Source organism: Lasiosphaeria miniovina, assembly GCF_030549165.1.
Source record: "Lasiosphaeria miniovina strain SMH2392-1A chromosome Unknown B0T26scaffold_5, whole genome shotgun sequence".
Classification (NCBI taxonomy): Eukaryota; Fungi; Ascomycota; class Sordariomycetes; order Sordariales; family Lasiosphaeriaceae; genus Lasiosphaeria; species Lasiosphaeria miniovina.
In genome coordinates, this window is record NW_026848224.1 from 3751109 (window position 1) to 3765247 (window position 14139).

General features: G+C 55.6%; 5 protein-coding genes across 5 annotated transcripts; 4 read left to right on the forward strand and 1 right to left on the reverse strand.

Moving 5' to 3' along the window:
- Positions 1–60: 60 nt before the first annotated feature.
- On the reverse strand, positions 61–1748 carry B0T26DRAFT_858198 (yellowish-green 1-like protein). The gene is made up of 5 exons (XM_060447716.1): positions 1486–1748; positions 1348–1422; positions 1161–1291; positions 984–1088; positions 61–925 (listed from the first exon to the last, which is right to left on the reverse strand). The coding sequence occupies exons 1-5, from the start codon at positions 1591–1593 to the stop codon at positions 82–84; spliced, it is 1263 nt and encodes a 420-aa protein (XP_060294843.1). The 5' UTR covers positions 1594–1748; the 3' UTR covers positions 61–81.
- A 704-nt stretch (positions 1749–2452) lies between these two features.
- On the forward strand, positions 2453–4786 carry B0T26DRAFT_677845 (uncharacterized protein; the record flags this gene model as incomplete). The annotated part of the gene is made up of 4 exons (XM_060440153.1): positions 2453–2666; positions 2701–3163; positions 3250–3583; positions 3626–4786. 4 exons carry the CDS (start codon positions 2453–2455, stop codon positions 4784–4786), a joined length of 2172 nt encoding a protein of 723 aa, XP_060294844.1.
- A 266-nt stretch (positions 4787–5052) lies between these two features.
- Positions 5053–6772, forward strand: B0T26DRAFT_804298 (uncharacterized protein; the record flags this gene model as incomplete). Its single annotated transcript, XM_060447123.1, has 4 exons — positions 5053–5378; positions 5555–6589; positions 6663–6688; positions 6737–6772. The coding sequence occupies exons 1-4, from the start codon at positions 5264–5266 to the stop codon at positions 6770–6772; spliced, it is 1212 nt and encodes a 403-aa protein (XP_060294845.1). The 5' UTR covers positions 5053–5263.
- Positions 6773–8219: 1447 nt separating this feature from the next.
- On the forward strand, positions 8220–10071 carry B0T26DRAFT_782529 (glycoside hydrolase; the record flags this gene model as incomplete). Its single annotated transcript, XM_060446726.1, has 5 exons — positions 8220–8255; positions 8439–8445; positions 8485–8871; positions 8950–9072; positions 9152–10071. 5 exons carry the CDS (start codon positions 8220–8222, stop codon positions 9778–9780), a joined length of 1182 nt encoding a protein of 393 aa, XP_060294846.1. The 3' UTR covers positions 9781–10071.
- A 1032-nt stretch (positions 10072–11103) lies between these two features.
- Positions 11104–13297, forward strand: B0T26DRAFT_650908 (major facilitator superfamily domain-containing protein; the record flags this gene model as incomplete). Its single annotated transcript, XM_060438226.1, has 8 exons — positions 11104–11415; positions 11482–11575; positions 11651–11850; positions 11920–11993; positions 12058–12523; positions 12587–12782; positions 12871–12947; positions 13034–13297. The coding sequence occupies 8 exons, from the start codon at positions 11104–11106 to the stop codon at positions 13295–13297; spliced, it is 1683 nt and encodes a 560-aa protein (XP_060294847.1).
- Between the last annotated feature and the right edge of the window lie 842 nt (positions 13298–14139).

The window sequence follows — 14139 nt, forward strand, 5'->3', positions numbered from 1 at the left end:
TAGCCCCATCCCGTCTCCCCGGCAGCGAGACCTCTCCCCGACCAGCGAGACCTCTCCCCGGCCAGCGGGACCTGACGCTAATCAGAACCTTGTCTTGCTCGGCAGCAGCCGCAGCTGGTGCATGATGTCGGCGTCGAGGCCCAGCAGGGCGTGGATCCACTGCAGGATGACAACGAAGCTGTCGGGCTCGCCCATGTGCTTCTTGCCCCGGACCATGCGGGCCTCCTTGGGGGCGCCGTGCTCAAGGGCCACGAACAGGTCGTCGATGGGGAAGATCTCGTCGTCGTTGCCGTTGACGAGCAGCACGCGGCAGCAGCCGGCGCGCCCGTCGAGCGTGCCGTCGTCGAGCAGCGAGAACTTGCCGGCCTCGCCGACGAACGTGTCGAGGTCCGCGTACCCGAACTTGTGCGCCAGCGTGTCCGCCAGATCGAACGGGTACTCTAGCGCGTTGACGCGCCGCAGCCACGCGGCGTCGAACATGTGGTGCGCGCCGCCGCCGAGGCTGACGCTGGCCAGCAGCCGGCTGGCGTGTGTGTGCGCGACCCGCAGCGAGTAGTACCCGCCCGTCGAGAACCCCCACACGACGACCTTCTGGACGTCTACCTCGTGCTGCGTCGCCACCCAGTCCAGCACCGACGACCACTGTCGGTCCGGGCTCTTCGGGTCCGACGCCAGCGCCGGCGAGTCGCCCGTCCCGGGGATCTCGACCACGACCGTCGCCACGCCCTTGTCCAGCCACCCGCGCTGCCACACGGCCAGCTCGGTGCGGTAGCCGTCTAGGCCCGTGAAGATGATCAGCAGTGGGCAAGGGGACGCGGCGGATGCGCTGGGCGGCACGAGAAAGTTGACGGGGATGACGTCGCCTTCTCCGTCGACTCGGTGTGCGTGCGGGATGAGCACCTCCTTGATGGGATGCTCCATGAGCCTGCCGTCTGATTAGTTGTTACAACGATGAACGGAGTGGATAGGGGAGGGGTACTCACGCGGCGCCCTTGTAAAAGACCTCCTTGCCCGCCTTCCACGCCAATCGCTGCTGCTGGGAGCGTGGAGCCGGGAACCGAGCGATGCGGTAGACAGCCGAGCTTCGTCTGCATCAACACCGCCAGCACCAGTCAGTAATTCCGCAATCAACACTGCAGGCCGGCCACAGGACAACATACAGGTAGTACTCGCACGCCTTGTCCTTCTGGCCCAACCGCTCAGCCTCCTCGGCGATGCGGGCTAGCTCCTGGGCCTTGGGGGAAAACATTTGTGCGTATTCGTCCCAGTCGTACGGCTCCTTGAGTCCTTTCTGTGTGCTTGTCAGCAAATCTTCCCTCTCAAGAAAGAGGTAGTGGGCCTAATTGCATCGATGATGGCTCGTGCCACCGGCTCAAAGTCGACGATGCTGCCAAACATGAACGGGTAGATACCCATCTGGCACTTTGAGGTCTATCAGCCAATACCCGCAGTAATAGCCGGCCGGGACACGGGATGGGGGCTTACGGGCGTCTTCCACTTGGTCTCCCATAGCTTCTCAAAGGACTGGTGGTGGACCGCCGGCCGCAGCAGCGCATCCTCGATGTAGAAGTGGTGTTTTGCCACGGAGCCCATTTTTTGGTGTTGTTCCTGGAGCTGTTTTGAGATGCAGAAAGGTGTTGTGGTTCGGCCCAAGGCGCTACAACACAGCTGGAGCCGGACATGGCCGTGGGGAAGACCGGGAGAGGCGCCGGCCGCACGTCACACGCCCCACATGGTAGGTAGTCTGGAGTCCATGAGAATTGCCAGGCGCTCGGAAGGTGCGTAGTGTGTAGTGCGATTAAATCACAGCTCAAAGAGCAGGGGGAGATGATAGATATACTGGTTTTGGAAAACAGAAGAAATTGCGTGAATAAAATACCTCAACCAGGGAAGAACTAGGCAAATGAAAATGGCGATTAAGGTGGTATTTTCCATTTTCCATCTCAAATATCGTGGAAATGTGATGGAACGGATCATACGGGTACTCCGATGCTTGTTTCTCGCTGCAAAACCCGCATTTGTTGAATGGTGCCTGCGTTGTGTTGCTCGAATGCTCTTTGTTCGTAACATGCATGCTTGTTATAAAGCTCGACACTAAGGCGACCTTGGTCTTTCATGTGCGAGTCTTTGTCCGGGCGGTGGCAGCTGGCCGTCCTGGATCCGGAAGCGGCACATCGGGTGGCGGGAACAATAAAGAGCAAAGATGGTAATGTTGGCGAATACAAGTTGAAAATGTACACACGGTGGCGTTCAAAATAGGCCGGCGAGTCAAAGATTGACGTTTCACTGTAACATCAGCTAGCAGATTCAATCAAAGCCAAGCCAGGTCACGGCCGACTCAACACTTCCTAGAGTTCCTGGACAAGAGCTTCAGCTGAACTGAGAGCGAAAAATCGCCATCCGGCACAGCAATGACCCTCAATCATGAGTACTCGCAACCCCATTGTCCGTAATGAATCGAGGAATAGGGGGGATGTTCGATCCCAGCATATTGGTGGCGCCGGTTCCAAAACAAGACGAAAGGAGTCACCCAGAGTCGAATGGGTCCAACTCCGAGGAGTCCAACTCCGAGGAGTCCAACTCCGAGGAATCCAACTCCGATGAGGCCAAGTCGGATGAGCCCCAAAGAATGTTTCAAGTACAGGTCAGAGTCGTACCAGGAACAAGTAGAGAAGGCCAATGAAACGTAAACTGACGAAGGCAATATTCTCAGGGACGGCTCGCTCGAAGAACCTGACAATGTATATCTCCTGCTGGATCCAATCCGCGGCAGCGGCCGGAATATCTACCGGTTAGTGAACATAAATTATTGGGGTGAGGTTGTCATCAACAAGCGACTGCTGCGGCATTCCTACTCAGTAACGGAAGACGGCACCAAGGACCCGAACATCATATCCCACAACTTTAGGTCTCCAGTGCCGTCGGATCTGCGCTTCGCACGCTATGAGCATGAGAGCGAATTCATCGAGGTGCGGCTGCCTGAAGAGCCCTACTTCCCCACAATACTTGAAATTTACTTCCCCAACGGAGAGCAGCAGGACATTGGCGAAAACGGCGACATCCAGGTCCTGTCGCTGTACTATTGTTTCAGCCACGGCGGCACGCTGGCGGAGCTGATCGAAGCCTTCCGGCACGAGAAGCGCCACTTCCCCGAGTACTTTGTGTGGCACACATCGCCGAACAGCTTGGCCGAGCTCTCATCTTCCTACACACGGGTCTAACGCGCGAGGACCTCGACGACAAAGACAGGAAATCAGAGCGAAGGACTAACTGGGTGCCCATCATACACCGCGACATTCACGACGGGCGCGTCTTGCTCCGATTTAGAAAAGATGACGAGGATTGCAAGGACGTCCATAAATGGTGCCTCCCAGAGGTTGTTTTGACGGGGTTTAGCAGGGCCAACCTGGAGACGGACCCGGAGGAGTGGTGGAACGAGTCACCGAGAACCTCCCCCCGGAACGAGAATGCAGCACCGGGCATCTGGCAGGACATGCACATGCTGGGCTGCGTGCTCCGAAAGCTGGTGACGTACACAACACAGCACCCACGCGGCCCCGCCGAGGACTACGACGTTAATCTTGTGAGCCGCCTGGACAGCTACCAATTGGATCACTGGAAGTAGGACGCAGGGGGGACGGTGTCGCCGTACAGCGCCGAACTGCACCGCGTGCTCAAGACGTGGGAAATAAAAGAGCTGCAGGTTGGGCCGCCCAAGCAGTTCACGAGCCCAGAAATGCGGGACCGCGTGCCTGGGATCGACTTCCTCATCGATACGGTCGTGCCCATAGTAACCCAGCGCGTAATTGAATTCGAATGGAAGGGGGCCGAGCTGATGGTCAAGAAGTATGGAGGCCATGTATTGTGGGCGCAGCCGAACCAGAAGCACCGGTTCCGGCTCTGGGAGCCTCCGTGCAGGGCAGATTCTCCAAACGCCGAGGCCGAGGCCAGGCGGGCCTTGGACGGACATGTCGGAGGACCCTACTGCATAGAACCGTACATCGAGGGAGAGACCATCCCTCTCTTGCCAGGGTCTATTCTCGAGCCTCGAGGCCAGGAGTCGGGTGGTCCATCGGGCGCCGACTCTAGCGGCAGAAACAGAGGCCAACAGCTTCCAGGTCGGGACCGCAGGGAAGATAGAAGCCAGTCCATACCAAGCTATGCGTCCCTCGACTGGCCAGACTACGTGTCCCGGCTACGCGATCTGGACCCACGCCAGGCAGCTGCTAACCCCGAACGAGGTGGGAGTCTATCCCAGTCGGGTGATATACCCCCGCATTGTTCCGAATCCAAGCCCAGGAGCGGTTCCAATGACTTTCCGAAGCCTCATAAGCCAGGGGGACAAGGCGGCCACCAGGGAAATGGTGATTCTGGAGGTGATGCAGGCCCCCCGTCACAAAACTCCCAACCCGCAGACCCCGAGTCATCGTCGGACGAACAAGATGATTCTGACAACGAGTCACAAGGCCAAGCCAACCCTTCCAAGCGCAGGAGGGAAACTGGCACTACTAAAGGACTAGACGCTCTCCGACCCCAGCCCCCCAGCCGAGACACGGTTCCAATAGGCCAAGTCCGGAAGTTCCAAGCACAAGTGGCCGCAAAAGTCGCCACTCACACCCTGACGACGAGTCTCCAACCCAGCGAGCCGCGAGGAACAGAGCCACCCAACAGCAGGCGAGAAACCAGCCCCCTCCGCCTCACCTCTGCGTTCAAGAAAGGGTGCGGGGAGGTGGTTCCGGGGCACCGGCACGAACAATTCCAGCGGATAATGATTGGCAGCCAATAGACGATGCCGTTCCGCGACAAAATGGCCCAAGAGGGCAACCCATCGATGGCCAGCGTCCGAGAAATACAGCAGATTGGTCGGTAGAAACCCAGGATTTCAGATTCAGTCACCCCAAGGGAGAGAAAATCCGGGACCCAACCAGATGGGACCCCAAAAAAGGGGACCAAACCACAGAGGACCAACCCAGAGGGGCCGATATCCCCGAAGATGGATTGTTGGACGATAAAGTTCGACCTTGGGAGCGAAAGTACTGGAAGAAAGAAGGACCCAATCCTTGGCTTGATCAAGCCCAGAAGGAACAACAGGAGGAGCTGGAGATGGAAGAAACGGATCGTGGACCTATACGCTTCTCCCATCTTACGTCCGCTAATGAAATCCAGCTAGAAAGACAGCGCATCGCAGCTCGGAAAGCTGGAGAGGAAAGGGTGCAGGGAAAATGAAAGGGGAAAGAGCGGGACAACGCCCCGTCCCAGGAAAATGTATCGACAGGCGTCTCAGCAGGCGCCAGAAGATGGGCCGCCAGGGGATGGGCCTCCAGGGGATGAGCCGTCAGATGATGAGCCTCCAGAGGATGAGCAGCAACCGGGGCCCAGTAAGAAAACAGGGGGGTAAAAAAATGGCAGCCCTCTGCTGCTATCCCCCCAACCCCTGTTCTCCTTGCCCCTGTACCCCCTGCTCTTGTACCCCCTGCTCCTGTATATACAAGTACCCGGCGTGCCACACGGGCAGCGGTGCGTGCTGAAGCGGCGCAGGCTACAGCGGCGGCAGGACGACCAGGAGTTGCTGCCCACGCTGCTCCTCCTCCTCCACCTCCTCCACGACCGAGGAAGCAAACTCCGGCTAAGAAGGCCGCGACAAAAGCCGGCAATACACAGGCCGGTAATCCTCCACCGGGGCCCGCCGAAGTCGAGGATAATGCAGAAGAAGCAAATATGACAGCACGAGGGAAGGGGCAAGCTAAGGCCAAGGCAACCAGAGCAGCCAAGAAGGCAACAAGAGATAACAGGATCGCAAAGGGCAAGGCAACCAGAGCAGCTAACAAGGCGGCAGCGGCCAACAAGGCGGCAGAAAAAGTAGCAGCAGAAGAAGAAGAAGAAGCGGCAGACAACGGAGCGGCGCACAACGGAGCACCGGCCGAGGAGCCGGCGGCCGAGCAAGCCGCAGCTAAGGAGCCGGCGGCGGCGGCGGTGGCACCACGTCGAGCAACACGTCGACGAGAACCACCAGCACGGGCAGCGGCAGGCAACTTGAATAGAGCAACCATGATCGGAAAAAAGCGCGATCGGGAGGAAAGCGATGACGAGGTCTCGTCGCCAGAGGTCGGCAGACGGTCGCCGAAACGGCGGAGGAGAAATGGCCGAGCCCAGCAGCCTGACGCTCTGGACGACATTTTCTTGCACGGGTCCGGGAGCGGCAGCCGCGGGGGCTTGCGTCAAGCCGGCCAAGACGACGACGGCGTGCGACGTCACAGGGCCGCGAAGGAGGATCATTTTGCTGTGGCTCTGGCCAAGTCCCGGCGGCAGGTGCGCCGCTCGGCTAGGCGTGCCGCCGCCGCTGCCGGCTACGAGAGGCAGCAGCCTGGGGGCCGTCTGCCGATCATGCAGGAGGAAGACAGCTCTATGTTCGACATCGATGGGGGCGCACTGGAAGAAGAGGCACTCACGTTGCTAAAAGAAGAGGTGTTGACGTCGGAAGAAGCAGTTGGGCAGGGGGGCGGTTTTATGTTGGACATCGATGGGGAAGCAATGGACGAAGACGCATTCATAGTGGAACCAGAGGCATTGACACGGGAAGAAGTAGTTGGTAAAGGGCACGGTTTTAATGTTGGACATCGATGGGGAGAACATGGGCTAATTATATTAATGGGTTTGGTCAGTTGGAGATGGCTACGAGGGAATTGTGGTAGCAACGATATTTTGGTGTACCTAACCTAGTATCCTTCTTTCCTAGGATCGAGCGGATGGAATCTCTGCGGCTTCGAGCTAATTCTTAGAAATCGGTCAGCTTTTTTTTCTTATCTGGCAACATCCACATATCTGGATTTCATGTTGTAAACGGAGTCATTGCACCCACTCTCAGCCCCTTTCAAATGTCGCAGTTCTGAACAGGAACAAAAAAAGGTGCTTGTCCCATGGTATTGGTGGTCAATGGGCAAGAGAATATCGTCGGGGTTCTCGTATCCGCCACTGACACGGTCATTCGGAGACCCTCACGCGTCTAATATCGGGGTACTTGGTTCGCGAGTAATTGGCCGATGGGGCGGCTTTTGACCCGCGTTCGGGGCGCCGACAAGGAATGTGATAACCCACCCCACAGCCTTTGGGAAAATTTCCACGTGTCTACATATCAGCTAGTGTGTTGGTCGTTCGCCAAAGCGGGACGGTGGGCTCTTGAATGAAACCATCCCGAAGGCTCGGGCCGGAGGTGGACGTTGGTCTCGCCTTGAACCTGAACGGTCGACATTGAATGACTGATTCTTTTCCGAAAGAATTTCGCTTGGTGATCAGGTGAGTCTTCCCGTGTGGTCTAGGTCTAGGTTATTGTGCCCAGGGACATTGGATAAGCAGCGACCATCAGCTCCTCCGACCGCCAAAACACAATCGTGCGAGAGTCTAAAATCGCACGCGTTAAACGGCGCAGAACGAAGGCTTTAGAGGTTTTCGGATAACCCATACGGAGTAGAGAAAAAGGAGTCGTGCTGCCCAAGTCGAACCATGCCAAGAACCGCAGCGTCTGGGCGGGATTCGTCCAAGATGTTGTCGCACCAGCCGGCGTACAAGGTCAGAAAGGCCGAATCACAAAACGACGCCCTTTGGAGGGCCGATTTTTCAGCTGTGGCGAGATTTGAATCTTCTAGGCGCCGTTTTGTTCTGATGTCAGCTGCCAATCCAGATAGCAATGGGACGGAACGGCCGAGAAGACGAAAATGACGTGAAGTTGAAGGGTGGGTGGAGTCATCTTGGCTTCGGTCTTTCCAAGTCTGTCCTAGGCGAAAGCTTAATCACGAGAAATCAACGGTCGCCGCTCCCGGAAGCGGTTAAGTGGCAAGACCCTGCATATTCTGTATCGTGGGCACTTCCCCTCTGGGGCGGCCAGCAGAGTGTAGGGGTGCCCGTGATTTCTACCTCCACAGATCGCGAAATTAGGTGTGGCTCTCGAGGCACGCCTGGTGGGGTATTCGGTTATCGGTGAATTTAGGCGCCATGGGCGAAAGTTGAGGGCAGGATGAAATCGGACTCGCTACCTGGACAGGACAGTAAATTTCGGATGAGAACAAAAAGCAGGTCGAGGTGGGGCAGGAGCAGACATGATACTTAATGATCCGCACCTGTCTCGTGTCATGAGCTCCTTGTGAGGCTACTCTGCGACGGTCGAGGGGGCGGGATTTTGACTGCCAAGTGACAAGTGATAAACCAGCACAGTTGCACACAAGATGGTGCTCCCGAAAACCGACTTTGCCCATTACATGGTACGTACGAAAGTGGAACACCTGGCGTTTGGCAACCGGCGCGCGCCTTTCCTCGGCTAATCGCTGCCACGCGATCTTAAGAACCTTTCAATCTACATGTATTCGACGTCTTTTCCTCGCTTCCATTCTCCTTACCTCTTATTTCCAACTTTCTCGGCTTCTGTCGTACTAATGTCGCGTGAGCCCGTAGGTTGGACTCTCAATTAATCACCGCAAACATGGAAAGAAGACATACAAGTCGCCCAAGACGCCGCAATTGACGGATTTGCCCTGAACATTGGAGCCAACGATAGTTTTTCGACGACTGCACTCCGCAATGCGTACGGCGCGGCAGCCGAGCTCGGAAACTTCTCGGTATTCCTGTCCTTCGACTTTGCCGCTGCTGGAAATTGGACTGTCGACAACATCGCGAACTTGACCAGCACGTTCAAGGACGAACCAGCGCAGTTCAAAGTCGACAGCAAACCGCTAGTGGGCACCTTTGAGGGGGCTTCGTTTGCCAACGACTGGAAATGGGTCCGGTCCAAGGTTGATGGCGGCATCTTCCTGGTCCCCGACTGGTCAATTCAGGGGCCGAAAGACATAAATCGGACGGTCCGGGACATTAACGGCGCTTGTGAGTGTTGGTCTCAATCGGAAAATTTCTGGCAATTCTCCGTCATGGCAATAGTGCTAACCAGCAGCCATGTCCCAGTTTCCTGGTCCGCGTGGCCACAGCCCGGTAAGTTGAGGATGACAACGGACGCTAACAAGCAGTACCAAAAATCGCTCAACGGCGAGGCGTACATCATGGGCGTGAGCCCCTATTTCTACACCAGTCAGTACAGGATTCTCCAATTTTCCATTCACTTTGGGTTGTCCCTACTCGTGCGATTGGTCGCTGAATGGGTTGTCAGGGGTACCAGAGCTAGACAAGAACTGGTACGCATCGAGCGACAGGCTTTGGTTCGATCGATGGAGGCAGGTCATCGACATCATGCCCGACATGGTTCAGATCATCAGCTTCAACGATTTTGCAGAGTCACACTGCCTTGCCGATATCCGCCCGCAGCAGGTCATTGCCGAAGCGCTACCCTACGTCTCCGGTATGTCGCACGCGGGATTCAGGGCCATTTTGCCGTACTTTATTGCAGCATACAAGGCTGGCAGAGAGGAGGTCGCCTTTCCCAAGTCCATGGGGGCGGGAACGGCAATCGCCTACTACCGAACCACGCCAGTAAACATCAGTAAGTGCGCCGACGGAGGAACGGTGTGGGGACAGCATGGCAACATGTCGGCCAGGGCAGGCGTGATTGACGCTATCAATGTTATCGCCGTCTCTGCTCAGAACACGTCCTTGACCGTCTCCCTGGGTCGGGCGTCGCAGACGCTTGACATTGCTGCAGGGCCCCCGCAGTACTTCCAGGTTCCGTTCGATGATCTCAACTACGAGACGGGAAACCTGATAATAAGCATGGGAGGCGAGACTGCACATGGACCCCCAATTACCAAAACCTGCCCTGCCTCGAACGACGTGGTAAGATGATAGGTCTCCGCAGTCGACTTTCCCTGGATCGCTGAGTGCATATAACTGACTGTGACCCCAGATCAACTTCAATTCTGCCTCAATCTACCTAACAGTCCCCCCGAGGAATGTTTCCGGCGATTCCTCTTCAGGTGCCAAGACAGGACATGCATCGTCAATTCAGCTGGCACCTCTGCTGGCGCTTATCGTGGCATATCTCGTCCTCGAATCTATTCGGTTTTAATCATGCCGAGCGCATTGCGCCCTGTCACCTGTGTAAAAGCCGGGTTCTGGACGTATTGCCTCAGCGTTCGATTGAATGGCGTCTTTCCTTGAGCTTTAAGTCCGATGTCAGGTGGGACATGAGGACATGCGGAGCAGCGGGGTTGCTGCCACTTTATGGTGTCATCTCATGGGTCGCTGACGCACTATGGACGCTCCGACAGGAAGTGGCGAGCGACAATGAGCAATAAAATTTCAACCTGCTCGCCGGCAGCAAATTCTAGACTTCTAGGAGCAATGCTAAGAATATTGGAGGGTTGGTAATCCATTTGCCGTCGCGAGGTTATTTACACGCTCTGATCCGTTCACCTTGTCCTCGCAATGTGCCTAACAAGCTTGGCGACACCTTGCACTCGCTTAACACAGGTACCTGCAAGTATTATTGACTGGTGCGTTATCTCTCACGAGTCTGAAGGGGGAATTTTGATCGTCTCATGCCGGCAGAAATCACGACACCACCGGGGAAAGAAATCGCTGCGGCTTTATCAACCAGATATGGCACTACACATTGCTGAAAGGGCGCCTATTTCCGAAACAGGCACCCCCACGTTGGAATATGCTCTGATATTGATACCAGCCAGCCAGCCAAAAAAAAAGCAAAAGGGCTCCCTGGCCACTAGCCTCGGCACACTGTCGTAGCCAACCCACCCCCCAACCTCCATGTCCTGTGGCCGCTAGTCCAAAGGTCCAGACTCGACGGCTATCATGAACGATCTCCGCCCTACTCGATAGCTGCTACGTCTTCCTGCAGATAAAGTCTTGAATACCGGGGTCATGGCTTGCTTTGGGTTGGTGCATACAGCACGCCATATGAACATATGTCACATATACCACCCCTGCTCATACCGACATCGATGGCAACTCTGAATAGACAAAGTTATAAAAAATGACATTTCCGACACCTAGTCCATGTCCTACCAGCTGTATCACTCTTCCGCTCAATTCGTGGCTCGCTTTCATCTACATCCGCCAGAAACACTATTTTAACGGTACAGAGCCTTTCAATTTCGGGCCCTGACTCTTGAGGGACACCTGTTTCGGTGTCTGCAGGTGGCAGTCCAGATGTCTTCCAAGTCGCCGCTCCCCGGGTCACACCCGCCCGAGCTTGTCGATGAGAAGAAAATTGACTTGCCAAACGCCAAAAATGTTGCCACCTTTGAGACTGTGAATTCAAGCGAGCTTTCGGGCTCGGAGGACAACGAAATTGACAAAGACAACCCATTCAACACACCGGCGAATGTGGAACACTGGAAAGAGGTCTACGACAAGGCGGAGTACGAATGTCGTCACGTCTTCGACCCCACCCTTACATGGACCGAGGAAGAGGAGAAGGCCATCGTGCGGAAGCTTGACTGGCGAGTCTGCCTCTGGGCTGTAAGAGACACCCGCAGTATCTGGTGCAAGGTGCGATTTTCCGAGACTGACTGGGTCCGAATCTAGTGTGTCATGTTCTTCGCTCTGCAGGTCGACCGCGGCAATCTCTCGCAAGCCTTGGCCGACAATCTTCTTGACGATCTCAAAATGAATACCAACGGTATGAGAGCTTATCGCGCGTGTAGAAGGCCCAACTTATCAATTCCGGTTGGTTAGCTGACCTCCTCGCCTCAAGACTACAACTTTGGCAACGTCGTGTTCTTGGTCTCGTTCTTGCTCGCTGAGCTGCCGTCGCAGCTCGTGTCCAAGAAAATAGGCCCGGACCGCTGGATCCCAATGCAAATGGTGCTATGGTCCGTTGTCGCTATTGCGCAGTGCGCAATTACTACGAGGTCGGGGTTCCTTGCCACACGAGCCTTGTTGGGTCTGTTGGAGGTACGGCTTCCTCCACTTCCGATCTATGATTTCCAGGCTTGAAAAAGCTGACTTTAGTTCCTTTTTCAGGGCGGCTTCATCCCCGACATTGTTTTGTGGCTTTCCTACTTCTACACATCCCGTGAGCTTCCCATCCGTCTCAGGTGAGAATACTCCCCTCATTATAGGCCGAATGCCGGACCCATGTTGATGTGACAACCCCTGCAGTTACTTCTGGACCGCTCTCTCGGTGACGACCATTATCACCTCTTTCCTGGCATTTGGTCTCCTGCGACTCCGCGGAGTCAATGGCTGGGCCGGGTGGCGCTGGCTTTTTATGGTAGAAGGTCTCATTACCCTGCTTATTGGGATCGCCTCCTTCTTTTTGATGCCTGCATCTGCCGTTCAGACCAAAGCGTGGTTCCGACCCAATGGCTGGTTTACGGACCGCGAGGTGGCCATCGTGGTCAACCGGGTGCTGCGTGACGACCCTTCCAAGGGCGACATGCACAATCGGCAGGCCATCACGCCACGGCGCCTGTGGCGGGCCATGAAGGACTACGACCTCTGGCCAGTCTACGCCCTCGGCCTCGTCTGCTTCCTGCCACAGATCCCGCCCTACTACTATCTCACCTTGACGCTGAGGTCAATAGGCTTTAGTGCCATAACAACCAACCTCCTCACCATCCCCTCGGTAAGCCCCTTCCCCAGCCGGCCCCGTCGCATCTTTCCCGTGCGCTAACTAGTATTCTCATAGGCCGCAATGCACATCATAACCCTGATTTTGATAACGAGACTTTCAGAACGTCTTAATGAGCGCACATTTGTATCCATGCTTCAGTCGTTCTGGACGCTTCCCTGTGTAATTGCGCTTCGGTGGTGGCCGGGCATCATCAAGGACCAGTGGGGCACGTTTGCGCTCGTCACGGTCCTGCTCTCTTACCCCTATTGCCGTATGTACCACGACTTGCCCCATCATTTTCTGTGTTTTTCGATTGCCCTTTTGCTAAGCCACTTGCTTACCCGTTACACGACGCACAGACGCGATTTTGGTCGCCTGGGTTTCGAAGAACTCAAATAACGTCGGCGCGCGAACCGTGTCAGCTGCGTTGTACAATGTATGTATTTGCTCCTTACCCTGTGCCAGTCTGGCCATATGTTTCCCCTCCCCCGAGGATATCATCGACGCTGACAATGCCACAAGATGTGTGTGCAACTCGGAAACTTGACGGGCAACTTCATCTACGTCGACTACGACAAGCCGCTGTACAAGGACGGCAACACCAAGCTGGTCGTCATCAACCTTCTCTCAATTGGCCTGTTCCTCTTCACAAAGGCATATTATGTCTATCGCAATAAGCAGAAGAGGAGAGTCTGGGAGGCCTTGACCGAGCAGGAGCGGATTACCTATGTCCGGACGACAAGGCTGCAGGGCAGCAGGCGCCTTGACTTCCAGTTTGCGCACTGATGGGCCGACCTCTCGGCGGTTCGGGTGTGTTCACTGCCGGCTGTAAATGTGCCGAAAAGTAGTGCCGTCGTCGGCATGTTTCTTACTAACACGGCCGCGCAACCTAAACTCTTGGATTATTTGGGTTTGGTTGGTTGGCAGGTGGTGTGCTCGGTCCGTCACCCACTGGTCATGGGACAACAACACGGGCATGGTGGGGCCGAATTGGTGGGCGCTGAAGTTTTAAATGTTGGGCTGCCGACCGAGGCGGTCTTCAATCTGAATTGGTAGTCGACAGCAAAGAGAGATTTTATTGAAGAGTACCTCGTTTCGGTTACTGCTCCGATTCTAGATCCTGTTCCAACTGCTTCGTGTGCAAGTCTGCAAGATGATGTCGGAAATATTCCGTGCAAGTGAACAAATCTAGGCGGGTCAGAATCACCAAACGTGAGACAGAGCCAAGCCACCTTCCGTATGACACCCCAGCCATGGAGGTCATTTCCCATTTCGGATGATGAATTTTCCAAATGATCAGTAATTCGAAGAGATAGCTCAGCTACGACATTGGCTGCAACCTGCTGGTGCTGAACATCACGACTTGGATCGGAGCGGCAGCTGCATCAGATTGACCGAGAATTGAAACCCGGCCCAGAGCTGTGGCACGACCAGCCCATTTCTTGTTCGTGCGGCGAATGAGGTGCTTGCCGGCTTAGCAATCCCTCAACTCTGGTGCTCAACGAACGATTAGTAATCGAGGCCTTTGTGGGTCTGTTGCAGAAAATTTAGATTCAAAATTCCATTCTTGGCGGAAACTGCCGCTGAATTGTGGCACGCTTATCAATCCTCCCCCTTTCCTCGAACCT

Excerpts from the sequence above, each read along its gene's own strand:
- B0T26DRAFT_858198 (XM_060447716.1), bottom strand. The coding sequence starts at position 1,593 with ATGGGCTCCGTGGCAAAACACCACTTCTACATCGAGGATGCGCTGCTG. Across the intron at positions 1,089-1,160 it reads AAGGCGTGCGAGTACTACCT|ACGAAGCTCGGCTGTCTACC; the intron begins GTATGTTGTCCT and ends GTGTTGATGCAG. Across the intron at positions 926-983 it reads GTCTTTTACAAGGGCGCCGC|GCTCATGGAGCATCCCATCA; the intron begins GTGAGTACCCCT and ends ATCAGACGGCAG.